The sequence below is a fragment of the Monodelphis domestica genome, chromosome 2 (genome assembly GCF_027887165.1).
Source record: "Monodelphis domestica isolate mMonDom1 chromosome 2, mMonDom1.pri, whole genome shotgun sequence".
NCBI lineage: Eukaryota > Metazoa > Chordata > Mammalia > Didelphimorphia > Didelphidae > Monodelphis > Monodelphis domestica.
In genome coordinates this window covers 109,367,878-109,380,894 of record NC_077228.1, presented here as the reverse complement: position 1 = coordinate 109,380,894, position 13,017 = coordinate 109,367,878, and the positions used below count along the sequence as shown (strand labels likewise).

The window sequence follows — 13,017 nt, the reverse complement described above, 5'->3', positions numbered from 1 at the left end:
TGTATGTACCTGTATTTGCATTTATTATATACACACATTTTATATATGTATAAACAAATACATATAGTAAAATGCAATATAGTATATGTGTATACACACATTATCTATCATCTATCTTCCTACTTACCTATCTCTCTATCTCTGTCTGTCTATCTATCTGAATATTTATATAAAAGTCCAATGAAGTTAAAAATCTGGGATGGAGGCAGATAATGGTTAAGCCTGTAGGAAACCATGTAGTTACCAAGAAAGAGAGAATATTTTTGACACTGTAATTCCAACACTTCCCTTTTTTTCTGGGTCTCTTTCAATTTCCCTTTGCTCTCTTCTGTGTAATTTTCAATGTTTCAATGATATTCTTTTATTTATTTTCTTTTGGCATCATTGCTACTGCCTTTTTTTATACCCCTCATGACTGTTTCAAACCAAATAAATGCTTTCTCTTGTAGTAAATAAGTGTAAGTAAATATGTGTGTGGGGTGGTTGTTGAGCCTATGAGATCAATTATCCCATTCCCCTTAAAGTGACCTTAAAAATAGTCCTTCCCCCCTACTTTAAAGTAAGTGATAACATGCTATGGTCTCATACCTTAACTAGGTGAGAAGTCACTTCTAACAATAAAAAAACTTCACACTAAATATAAAAAGTCCTGGATAAATTTAGACATCTTTAAGAGCCATTGGATGAATGATGCTGCACAGAAAGCTTGTATGGATTCATTGAGGAAATATGGTCATTCCCTGTGGATAGTCTGTGAAACAGCAGATTGGAATGGTACCATCACTTGAGGTGAGAGAAAAGAAAAATCTGGCTTTAGTCTTGGTCTCCCTTCTCCATCCCTTGATGGATAATAATCATATAATCTTCAGAAGGCCAAAGGATTTGGCATTTTTGTTGTTGTCCTAGTAATATCCTTGGAATGAATGGCTGATGGCAGTGTCTTCACTGAGAGCCAAGGAAAGACTAAATGTGATAAGGAAAGGCAGATTCAAGCTACAAAGAGTTCAGGAGAAAAAAAGACACTATTCATAATGGTAACTTTATGAAAATCCCTACAAATGGAAGAAAAAGACTTCCAGAAACCAGGAGGTTGAGCTATCCATATGTCATTCTTATCCCAAGGAAAGAATGGGAGAAAATGAGTCACAGACTTTTGCAAAACTCTGTTGTACCAACTATAGCATTCATAGTAAATGTTCTTCCTAAAAGCTGTCTTAAAAAAAAAAAAAACCTTACCTTCAGCTGTGTATTGGTTCCAAGACAGAAGGGCAGTAAGGTCTAGGCAGTGGGGTTTAAGTGATTTGCCCAGGGTCACACAGCTAGGAAGTGTCTTGGTTCATATTTGAACCCAGGACCTCCTGTCTCTAGGCCTGGCTCTCAGTCCCCTGAGCTACCTAATTGTTCCAAAAGTTAATTAAGTCTTAAAAAAACAAACAAACCCTTACCATCCATCTTAGAATCAATACTGGTTCCAAGGCAGAGCTAGGCAATGGGGTTAAATGACTTGCTTAGGGTCACAAAGGCTAGAAAGTACCTGAGGTCAAATTTGAACCCAGGACCTACCATCTTTAAGTCTGTCTCTCAATTCACTGAGCCATCTAGCTGCCCCCAAAGCTAATTGAGTCTTACTGGCTAATTGATTTAACTAATTATCAATGAGGAAGTAATGCTGGTAAAGGCTTTTGAGCTATAGTACTAGAAAAATATTACCCTCCCCCAGTTCCTCAAAGACTCTGAGGGTAGCCTCTGAACTCAGAGGATCCAACCTTCCAGAACAAATGGGGGAGATAGATCTAGGACCTACATGTGTTATATAAAGTGAAGCAAAACAAATCCACACGTTGGCTAGTGTCTCATTTTGTATCTTGAGTTAATCATCGCTCTCCCAAGAGTTGCTTTGTTATCTATCTTGCTTCATTATATAGTTTAGCATTTTTAAGTCTTTCAACATTACATTCCTTTACAATTTAAAGTCATTGTATGAATTATTCTACTGATTCTGCTGCTCACTTCACTCTGCATCAGTTTATATACATTTTTTCCAAATCTGTCCTTTATATCATTTTAAACAGTGCAATAATATTCCATTTCATTTGTATGACATAATTCATTGAGTCAGGGGAACTAGGTTGCACAGTGGTTAGAGGGTCAGGTGTCAGGAAGATTCATCTCCTTGAGTTCAAATCTGGCCTCAGACAACTCTTAGCTGTGTCCTGGACAAGTCACTTAAATCCCAATTGCCCAGCCCTTACTGCTCTTCTGCCTTGGAACTAATACTCAGTATTGATTCCAAAACAGAAGGCAAGAGTTTGAAAAAAAGAAAATTATCCAAGCATTCCCCAGTTTATGGACACACACTCTGTTTCTGGTCCTTTGCCACAATAAAAAGTGCTGCTATAAATATTTTTGTCCATATAGGTCCTTTCCTTCTTTCTTTGAGTCCTTTGAGATATGTGACTATTAGTGGTATTGCTGGGTCAGAGGGTTCTATACTTTTTCACAATGTCTGCAGTTAATTCTCATCTCACCCTTGTTATTCCGAATCTTTAATCTTCCTTTTAGGCTTAGCTCTGGTGTCCTCTCTTCTCTCTTTCCCCATAAGCCTTCTCTCCCTGTTCCTCCTAATTGTTAAGAGATCTCTGTGATCCTCAGATGCTACTTCCCTGTTTGGGTTATACCACTCTCCCATACTTCAGGATGGAGGTCATTCCATTTTAGTCTCTGTAACCCAGCATCCAACACAATACCTTGAATGTAAGTGGAGCTTAATTAAACATTGTCTCCGCCATCAGAGTAAAAACTTCCAAAGGGCACAGACCAGGTTTCCTCCTTTATTAGAATAGCTCAGTTTCCCATTCCAACACGCAGGAAAGGGACTGGGCCTACCAGAGATATTATACAAGGTTAATAATTCTAGCTCAGCTAAGTCTTAAAGTTAAACGTATCATGTATGAACGTACATGTTAATGAAGAAAGGAAAAACAAAGGGAGAAAGAGAGAGTAAGAGTCCTGACTCTTTGAGCCCATCAAACTAAACCAAAATGGTCAACACTTACTTTTTCTGGGGGTTTGTCTGCTTCTTTCTAGATTCTCTCTCCTGAGTTCCTGACTTCTGACTGTTACTGCTCACTCTGTAAATCAGGGGAAGACAGGGAAAAAGTCAGACATTCTTTTCTTTTCTTTTTTTTTTACTTTTTTTAAAGTCAGACATTCTTGAAGAAATACTGAGTAAGTTTGTTCACCCCTTGACTGATCCAAAATCCTAATCCTTTCTTCTGCATTGTTGCTTGGGACACTTTCCTTTCTGCTCCTGGTTGTTCTAGACAAAGTATCAAGCTAAACAACCAGAGATTCAGGGCTTCCCTTCAGGAGTACACATTCCCCCAAAGGCCTGAGATAATCAGATGCTGATTTTTCCCCTTCAATATCAGAAGTCTTTAATGCTTCATTCCGGAATGGGGTTACCCTGGGTTCCCAAAGGCTATGCCAGTGCACTACAAGCTCTGGCAGATTCTATCACATTGGAAGAATTTCAAGAATAGTCCTGGCAACTGAGTAAGTCTGCTTTTCGAGGACCAGCCTAGCTAAGCACAGAAATACCCATCGCCAGTAGGCTGGCCACTTGGTGACGAATTCTTTGAGCACAGCAACCCATAAAACAAAGAAAACCACAAAAGGGCTTTCAGGTCCATGCCAACCTCTTCTCTTTCCTCAGTAATGGTGGCAGAATGATACAGGGGAGCAGATATCAATTGAAGAATGCCTGAACAAATTATGGTATTTGAATGCCATGGAATACTGTTATTCTGTGAGAAATAATGAAGAAGATGTGTTCAGAGAAACCTGGGAAGATTTGTATGAATTAACAGAGAATGAAGGAAGTAGAGCCAGGAGAACACTTTATGGACTAAAGACAACATCCTAATGGCAAAAAACTTTGAAAGATGTAAGAACTCTATTCAACTAAGTGCGATTCCAGAATATCAATAATGAATCACGCTACCCATTTCCTGATAAAGAGGTGACAAGTACAGCATTAAGATTGAAATATATATATATATATATATATATATATATTGATATGGCCAATGAGGGGATTTGTTTTACTCAACTGTCATATGTTTGTTACAAAAGCTTTGCTTGGTTTTTCTTCCCCCCCTCCCCCATGGAAAAAGGGAGTTGAGATATTTTTAATTGAAAAAAATCAAATTAAAAATGTAAAAATAAAGGCAAAAAAAAAGAAATATGGGCAAAGAGAACATTAAGAATTGCAGTTTCTACACAGAAGGAAAACATGATTCATCACTTGTTTATATGGGTATAGGGTTTGAGGTTTTGGTTTTTAAAAGATTATTCTATTACAAAAATGAATAATACGGAAATAAGTATTAAATAATAACACACACATAACCCAGTGGAATTGCTTGTCAGCTCTGGAAATGAGGAAGAAAGAGGGGAGGGAGAGAAAATGAATTGTGTAAGCATGGAAAAATATTTAGAAATAAATAAAAATTAAAATGTAAAAATAAAAGAATTGTAGTAACTTAGTCGTTAATATGCTAAAGATGAGATCCTTGAGAAATGACCAACAGAGGGACATACTATAAGAGGAACTGAATTATGCCAATCATATTCTAATCAATAAAATCAGAAGAAAAAAGTAAGTTGCAAGGGAAATGAAAGCTGATTCTCAGTTTCTCCTGGAAGAGGAAAATAAAGGAGATGGCAGGGTTGATTTTAGGGCAGTTAGGTGACATGGTGGACTGGAGTGCTATGCCTAGAGTAAAGATGACTCATCTTCCTGAGTTCAAATCCAACTTACTAGCTGTATGACACCTAGGCAAGTCATTTAACTCTGTTTACCTTAGTTTCCTCATTTGTAAAATAAGCTAGAAAAGGAAATGGTAAGCCACTCCAGTAACTCTGTTAAGAAAACCCCAAATAGGTGGTAGCTGGATGGCTCAGTGGATTGAGAGCCAGGCCCAGAGATGGGAGGTCCTGGGTTCAAATGTGACCTCAGATGCTTCCTAGTTACATGTCCCTGGGCAAGTCACTTAACCCCCCATTGCCTAGCCCTTACCACTCTTCCACCTTAGAACCAATATTGATTCTAAGATGAGAGGTAAGAGTTTAAAAAAAACAAACCCAAATGAGTTTAGGCTTTATAAGATTGCTCTATACCAAAGATGAATAATATGGAAATAGGTATCAAGTGATAACATTTGTGCAATCCAGTGGAATTGCTTGTTGGCTCTGGGAGGGGAGAGGGAAGAAAATGAATCATGGAAACATGGAAAATATTTTAAAATAAAAATTAATTTAAAAAATAAAGAAAAAAAGAAAATTCCAAATGACATCACAAAAAAAAATCAAAGATGACTGAACAAGAAGAGTTGGTTTTTATTATGAATGAATGAAAAACCTATTAAGTGTTTACAATGCCCAAAGGTAGTTAGAAACATCATTTTGGGGGATATTTAATCATGCTATATTGTGAAATTCACGATATATATTTGCAAAAAGACTACCAGGAAAATAATTGTAGCTATTATTACCTATGACAGAGGATAAATTGTTAACATTCTGATATTCAGTAACTTCAAAACAAAGTGGAAATAGATGAAGGCAATATATTAAAGAAATACATATATATTGTCTGTTCTATTATATTGACAATATATTACATACACACACAGAGGGAAAAAATGAATTAAGATCAAAGATTTGGAGAACACCATCTCTTCCCTCAGGATATGTAGAATACTCAGATGTCTTACATTTACATTTCATGAATATATTCTTTGAAAAAATAATTAGAATGCACTTGACATGATAAGCACCAGAAAAAATACAATCCATTTCTTTTTTCATGTGATTGTTAACAGAGAGGAAATGACTCACTACTAATGTGAAAGGCATTCCTGAATCAGTTGTGCAGTCAAACCATTGAATTGTGAGAGTAAAGACCAAAATTAGGACAATGTTAGAACAAGGAATAAAAATTAGACAAAGATAGAGAGTGTAATTAATACATCTCAATCCTGACCTATTTTAAATAAAATATTAATGATGAAAAATGCACTATGGATGAAGAAAAGACACAGAAAAGACTACAATAATTTCAGACAATTTTAGCCAAAGTAAATCAATGCCATTCTTAAGGAGATGAAAGAGTCTAAAAGATACATTTGGGCACAAATGCCTGCCTGACTCACTTGGTGAGTGGGGAGATAAGGAAACACTGGCTTAGAGGATAAACTCATTTGTTAAATCTTATGAAAAGGATGATTGAAGATCATGAGCAATATTGCTTCATCAGTGGAAAGGAAAAAAAAACATTTAAAGAGAACTTGGTAAGAAGTTCAACTAAGCTAAGTTGGCCTGAGAACATTCAGCAAAAGAAACATTTAAAAGGTTTACAAAGATTTTGTAACCTCAGGAACTTTTTTCACCATCAAGGACATTCAAGTGACAGCACTAGGATTGTAAGATCAAAGTCTCAGATGTGCTCAGAGGGGAGGTAGAAATATATGGAAGAGATTAAACCAAAGTACATAGAGGAAATCTGTGCCTGTACTGGACACTGTTATGGAAACAAGTAATCAATTCACAAGATATACAAAGGAGAGGAAGCATAATCCATACACATGGAGATCTTCATTGAAAGTACCAATAAGGATTGGGCAAGTCTTCACAAGTGATAGTCCATAGAAAATCACATCTACCAATACACAGTTGAATGAAAGATGCAGAGAATACGAGATAGCACTGTTTGCTGATTATTAAAAATATTTGATTCTTGAGGAACAATACATCACCTAAAATTCTCTTCCAACAAGGTGTCTCTGATTCACACATTAAAATTATTCAAGATTCCTCCAAAGATAGAGCAACAGGGATAACTTTTTTCTATAACCCTCTGACCATTAACATTAGGAGAAGCACAAAACATGGAGATAATTAACCATTAACCATCAGGCAAGGCAATGAAACCCAGAGATGTTTGTTTGCCAAACTGATTCATTATGGTTGATGAGATTCTCTAGATGTTGTTGTTTGAAGGTGAATCAAGACCACTGATGTTCAAAACTGTAGTTTTGAATGAAAGAAATTGCCGTTGTACAGTTGTTTCAGTTGTATCTGGCTCTTTGTGACCCTATTTGGGGTTTTCTTGGCAAAGATACTGGAGTGATTCTCCATTTCCTTCTCCAGCTCATTTTAGAGATGAGAAACTGAGGCAAACAGGATGAAGTGGCTTACCCAGGGTTAAACAGCTAGTAAGTGTCTGAGGCCAGAGTTGAACTCAAGAAGATGAATCTTTCTGACTCTAGGTCCAGCACTCTCTCAAATGTGCCACCAGCTGTCCTAATGGAGGAAATATATAACCACTAAGAAGAATTTCCACACAAGAAAAATCAAGTGGACAAAGAATGTTTATTGTACAAAATACAACAGGCAGTTAGACAAACAATCTATGGAGTTCATCTGCCAGTGTATGTATATAAAATGGTGCAAATGTATAATGACTCAGACTCAGCTAAAAGAGAAACATGGATTGGAGTATTCTTGAAAAATTGTAAAATTCCTTTTAATAGCCCCAACTTCTCCTAGAAGCAAAAAAAGGGCCATGTATTAAACAACAACAACAAAAAAAAGGCAAATGGGATTAAGTGGCTTGTCTACACAGCTAAAAGTATCTGAGATCAAATTTGAACCCAGGTCCTCCTGGCTCCAGGCCTGGTGCTCTATCCACTGTATCTTGATGCCCCATAAGTGCCATATTTTTTATATCAAGGGTCTATCAATGTGATGTATGACTGTGAGTCATGGAACAAGACAATTAAAAAAGGAGTCCCCTTCAGAAGTGAATAAGAAGCACATAGAGGGTGACAGCAGGCTACAACACATTGCAGGTAAAGAACTGTGGATAACAATCAGAGCAAAGATGTCATCAAGAAGATGCATGAAAGAAAATGAAAGTGGGTTGGTCAAATGGAGAGAAAACAATAATTGGGAGATTCTTGTGACATCAAGTGACAGCAAGGTAGAACCCCAGCATGCTCAGAGAATCCTTGTTGGGGAACTTCTGGGAGAACGAGGACCAATGCCAAACAGAATGAAGGGCCAAGGACAGATGGTGATCTGAGTGGCTGGAGGGAATGGCCACCTTAATGAGGTCACAGGTCCAAGTATCTTATGGCTATAAACCACTGTGTAGTGAAGAATGACATAAACCAGCTAGGTTAAGGGTTCAGAAAGCTTCTTCAGACTTGGTTAATCTCAGGCATGAATATCTCTCCTACTTTCCTACACTAGCCAAATTCAGTCATAAGCAGTAGAAAGAACTCTGAGTGTGGAGTCAGAGGACCTGGATTCAAATCCTGTGACTATTTACTACTCAAGTAATGATTGTCACCTTGGGTAAGACATTGACTATTTCTAGACCTTGGTTTCCTCGTATCTAAAATTAAGGCATAGATAGACAGGGATGTAAGATGATCTATAAATTACCCCCCTTTTAATCTACAATCTAGATATGTCCTTAAGATTCTAAATCTTCTACAACATTGATTTTTCTCATTTTCTAAAAATTTTTATAAATCTTTACCTTCTGTCCCAGAATCAGTTCTAAGAAGAATGGCAAGGACCAGATAATGGGGACTAGGCAAATCACCCAGGGGTCACACAGCTAAGAAATGTATGTGACCAGATTTGAACCCAGGTCCTCCTAACTCCAGGCCTGCCATTGCCCCTTTCTGAAATCTTCTAGCACTCACCTAGCCCATATATCTTATCACTTAATCATAGACTGCTTTACACCAGGCATGCTAAAGTTGAAGCTTGGAAAAACTCCCAAATGGGAGGAACTAGGTAAAAATGTAATTGGTAAATGTCTAATAAAATAAGTAAAAATACAATATGACAGAGATAATGTTAATTTGTTATTTTCAAAGTCAACATGTGGCCCACAGAGTGATCCTGGGCAAGTCACTTAATCTTGTTTGCCTCAGTTTCCTAATCTTTTAAAATAAGCTGGAGAAGGAAATGGCAAACTACTCTAGTATCTTTTCCAAGAAAGCCCAAATGGTATCAAGAAATGTCAGATGACCAAAAAATGACTGAACAAAAACATCTAAAAAGTACTTTAACATTTACTATCACATCTGATCTTCACAATAACTCTGTAAGGATGGTGCTATTATCTGTTGATGTCTATGGCCAAGTATCACATCAAATTAGAAGATATAGATTGAAATATTTTATAGAAGAAGCTGATTTCAAGTGAAATGGAATGGCTTTCCTAGAGCCATACAACTAATAAATGTTAGAGTCAGGGCTATTTTCTTTATATCCTGTTGTTCAGGATACACAGAAGTATAAGTTGGGTTCCTTTTACAGATGGGGAAACCAAGGTACTGAGGAGTTAGTGACTTACCCAGATTCACAAAGTTAGTATCTGAAACAAGATTGGAACTCATCTTCCTAGTTTGGTACTTGATTCACAACTGATTCACACATTTAACTTAGACTATTCACTCCTTAAAGAAAGGATCTACAACTTAAATCTCTCTGAATCTCCATTAGTAGGATATAAGGAAATTAGCTCTGAATCTGCCATTTATTAATTGTATGTTTCTGGGCAAGTCAGTCAGTCTCACTTGACTTCAGTTTCTTCAATCTATAAAATGCTTCCTGGAGTTGGGGTCTAAGACAGAAGGTAAGAGTTTTTCTATATTATACATATTATATATAATATGATTGACAATAATATTATAATAATATAAAAGAAAAATAAGAATATATAATATTATATCATCTCAATTCAATCCTTAAAACAACTCTGTGAGATAAGTGCTATTATTACTCTCATTCTACAGTTGAGGAAACTGAGGCAAGCAGAGATTAAGTAATTAAGTCTCTGTTTAATACCTCATATGGCAATAATGCATTTTTATTTATCAAGTAATCTCATATGATCTTAATGTATGATTCAAAAAAGAAAAATAATATCTATCTCCACTTTCAGAGTTATGACAAGGGACGAATCAGATGTCTGTGAAGGCACTTGGAAAATTCCAGTCTAATGTCACTGCTGAAGCTGGCCTGGCCCTGGGCTCGGACATCCTGAGGAAATCGCAGGACTTCGCTTCTGCCCTATGGGCTACACTGTCCATGGGACCCTCGAGACTTTGCCAACTCTGAATGAGTGGGCTCTGCCTTTTCCCACTCTCTTGTTTCCAATCAGGTTTAAATATATAGATGAAACCCCCAAACAGAGAGCATAGAGCTATTCTGCTGCCCTGGGTGGAAACCAGCAGGCCTCAGCCCAGAGCAGAGGGTTATTGTTTTTAAACGATTTTCTTGATTCTGAAAGAAGTGGAACAAAGCAGGATTGTGCAGGCTGCCTCCCCTGCAGGAATTCACATTCTAGGACCTTCCAAATGCCAGTCTGAAACACAGAATGTAATTACCATTAAATTCAGGCTGGCGGGCAGGCGGGCAGCAGACAGGCGGCAACACTGGGTCCAACCCTCTTGCTCCCCTCCTCAGCCCACCCTCTCTTGGACCCAGTGCAAAGTCTTGGCTCTCCTGGAGCAGCTGCTTTTCTCTCCTTCCTGCTCCTCAGTTTTCTCTTCAGTGGGTGGGCAGAGGAGACCTTACAACCAACTGGTTGTGTTCCTGGTTTCTCATCTGGGCAAGTAGAGAAGGTAGGAAAGGAGGCTCGACCTGAGAAGATTCATCATTCTTGCTCTCCCTTTTCTCCTGTCCCTTTCCAGGCTGCCCATGTCCTCTCCATCCCCACCCCTAAGCCCCATTCCTGTGCTGCCCTCAGGCCTGCTCCTTCATTTCCAGACTTGGGGGGCAGTCCTTGCCAGGCTCCCCTCTCTTCAGGGCAGATAACCAAAATCCCCCGAGGCCTCCTGGGCCTTGGCACTATCGGCCCCGCAGGTGAACCCTCTATGCCTTGTCTCCTTCCTCAGAAAGTGAGCACCTTGAGAGCAAAGCCTGCCTTCATGCCTGGCACCCAGCAGGCACATGATAAATGTTTGTGGAGCCAATGAAGTGACCTTAGAGATTATCCTCTAATGTAGAGGTTCTTGATTTGAGATTCATGAACTCCCTTTTTAAGCTCTTACTTTGTGTCCTTGTAACAACTCTAAGAAGGGCAAGGGCAAGGCAAATGGGGTTAAGTGACATATCCAGGGTCACCCAGCTAGGACATGTCTAAGGTCAAATTTGAACCCAGGTCTTCTTGACTCCAGGCCTGGCACTCTATCCACTGAGCCACCTAGTTGCCCCAGTTTGTAAATTAAAAAAAAAATCATGTTGATAACTATTTTGTTTTAATGCAATTGGTTCTCTTTGTAATCTATTATGCTTTATTTCGTATATTTAAAAACATTGACCCTGAGAAGGCTTCATCAGACTGTCAAAGGGGTCCACACACATAAAAAAGGCTAAGAATCCCTAGACTAAAACAATTCATTTTATCGACTAGAAACTTGAGGCCTACCAGGTTTAAAAGAGACCTCATCAAGTCCACAAGTATTCATGAACAGAGGTAGGATTTGGACCCAGGTCCTCAGATATCTAATATGGGATAGAAGCTATGGGTGGGTTAGGGCCAGGGATGGGGAAAGAACGCAGACAGGAAGGAGGCATTCTGGCAGGGGACTGAAAACCCCATTAAAAGAATATTGATGTGCAAGTCTTCTGTCACAGCATGGGGAATATGGAGATGTGTACCGCATGAAAGCACTGGCATAGCCTAGAACAGCCCATTCACCCTGCAGGGAGTGGGGGATAGAGAGAGGGAATGAATCTGAATGGCAAACTGTCAGAAAACAATTGTCAAAAATTGTTTCTACATGTAACTGCAAAAATAAAAGAAAGTTAAAAAAAAAAGAATATGGATGGTACGAGCTAGGAGAGAAGCATGGTGGGCCCAAGAGGGGAGATTTATTTATTTAAAAAACTCTTTACCTTCTGGCTTAGTATGAATTCTTAAACAGAATTGGGGCAAGAGCTAGGCAATAGGGGTTCAGTGACTTGTCCAGGGTCATCTAGCTAGGAAGTATCTGAGGCCAGATTGGAACCCAGGACCTCCTGTCTCTAGGCTGGGTGCTCTATTCCCTGCACTACCTAGTTGCTCCATTCCAAGAGGGCGAAGTCCAGAAAAGAGGGGGAAGCTTCCATTTAACTTCCATGATCACATTTGCAAAGTATTTTCCTGAGAACAAGCCCATACAGTAAGTCAGTCCTTTAGTGGTGGGGGAATGGCCTCCCTAAAGGCAGTTCACAACCCCCAGATTAGTAAATAGGTCTTGGAGAGCCTTGTGAGGCTTAGAAAGGTTAAGCCCAGGGTGGCACCTCATGGTAAAATGGAAAAAGAGGCTGGAGGATCCTTCTTCTACCACTTCTACCACCCGTGTGACGTTGGACAAGTCACTGCATCTCTAGCCTGTTTTCTCATCAGTAAAATGAGGGGGTAGGACTAAAATACCTTTCAGTTCTAAATCTATGAATCTCTAAGTGTGAGATGCAATGTGAACCCAAAGTCACCAGTGGAGAAACAGTGGGGCTGGTACCGTCCAGTCTTGCTTCAACACACCTCCCCTACTTTAGAGGGGATCATGGAGGGCATGGCTTGTTTAGCCCACAACAGACCATCTTGCCTCCAACAATAGGGTAAAATCCAGGGGCAGCTGGCTGGCTGGCTGGCTCAGTGGATAGAGAGTCAGCTCCAGAAACAGGAGGTCCTGGGTTCAAATCTGGAAGCAGATACTCTCTAACTGGGTAACCCTGGACAAGTCATTTAACCCTTAATGCCTCATCCTTACCGCCCTTCTGCCTTAGAACCAGTTCATAGTATGGATTCTAAGATGGAAGGAAATGGTTTAAAGAACTCCAAGCTGCTCCTTGCTCCCAGGTCCTTTTGGACCCTGTATCTGGCTCTTCATGGACATCTCCTGCCCCCTTCCAGCCACCCCCAGCCATCCAGGCCTGATCACATGC

At 39.1% G+C, this 13,017-nt stretch overlaps 1 protein-coding gene across 9 annotated transcripts in view; it reads right to left on the bottom strand.

Annotated features, from left to right (window-relative positions):
• NFASC (neurofascin) overlaps positions 1-13,017 on the bottom strand; it is a 258,666-nt gene that overhangs the window by 141,393 nt on the left and 104,256 nt on the right. For 7 of the 9 annotated variants that reach the window (XM_007481242.2, XM_056815787.1, XM_056815788.1 and 4 more), the window contains exon 2: positions 3,057-3,131. The exons of the other annotated variants lie outside the window; for them this stretch is intronic. Coding sequence is in view for 2 of the 7 variants with exons in the window: in XM_007481230.3 (XP_007481292.2) it covers positions 3,057-3,131 (75 nt within the window). In the remaining 5 variants the exon portion in view is untranslated. The remainder of the gene's footprint in view (positions 1-3,056; positions 3,132-13,017) is intronic. 9 annotated transcript variants of the gene reach the window in all.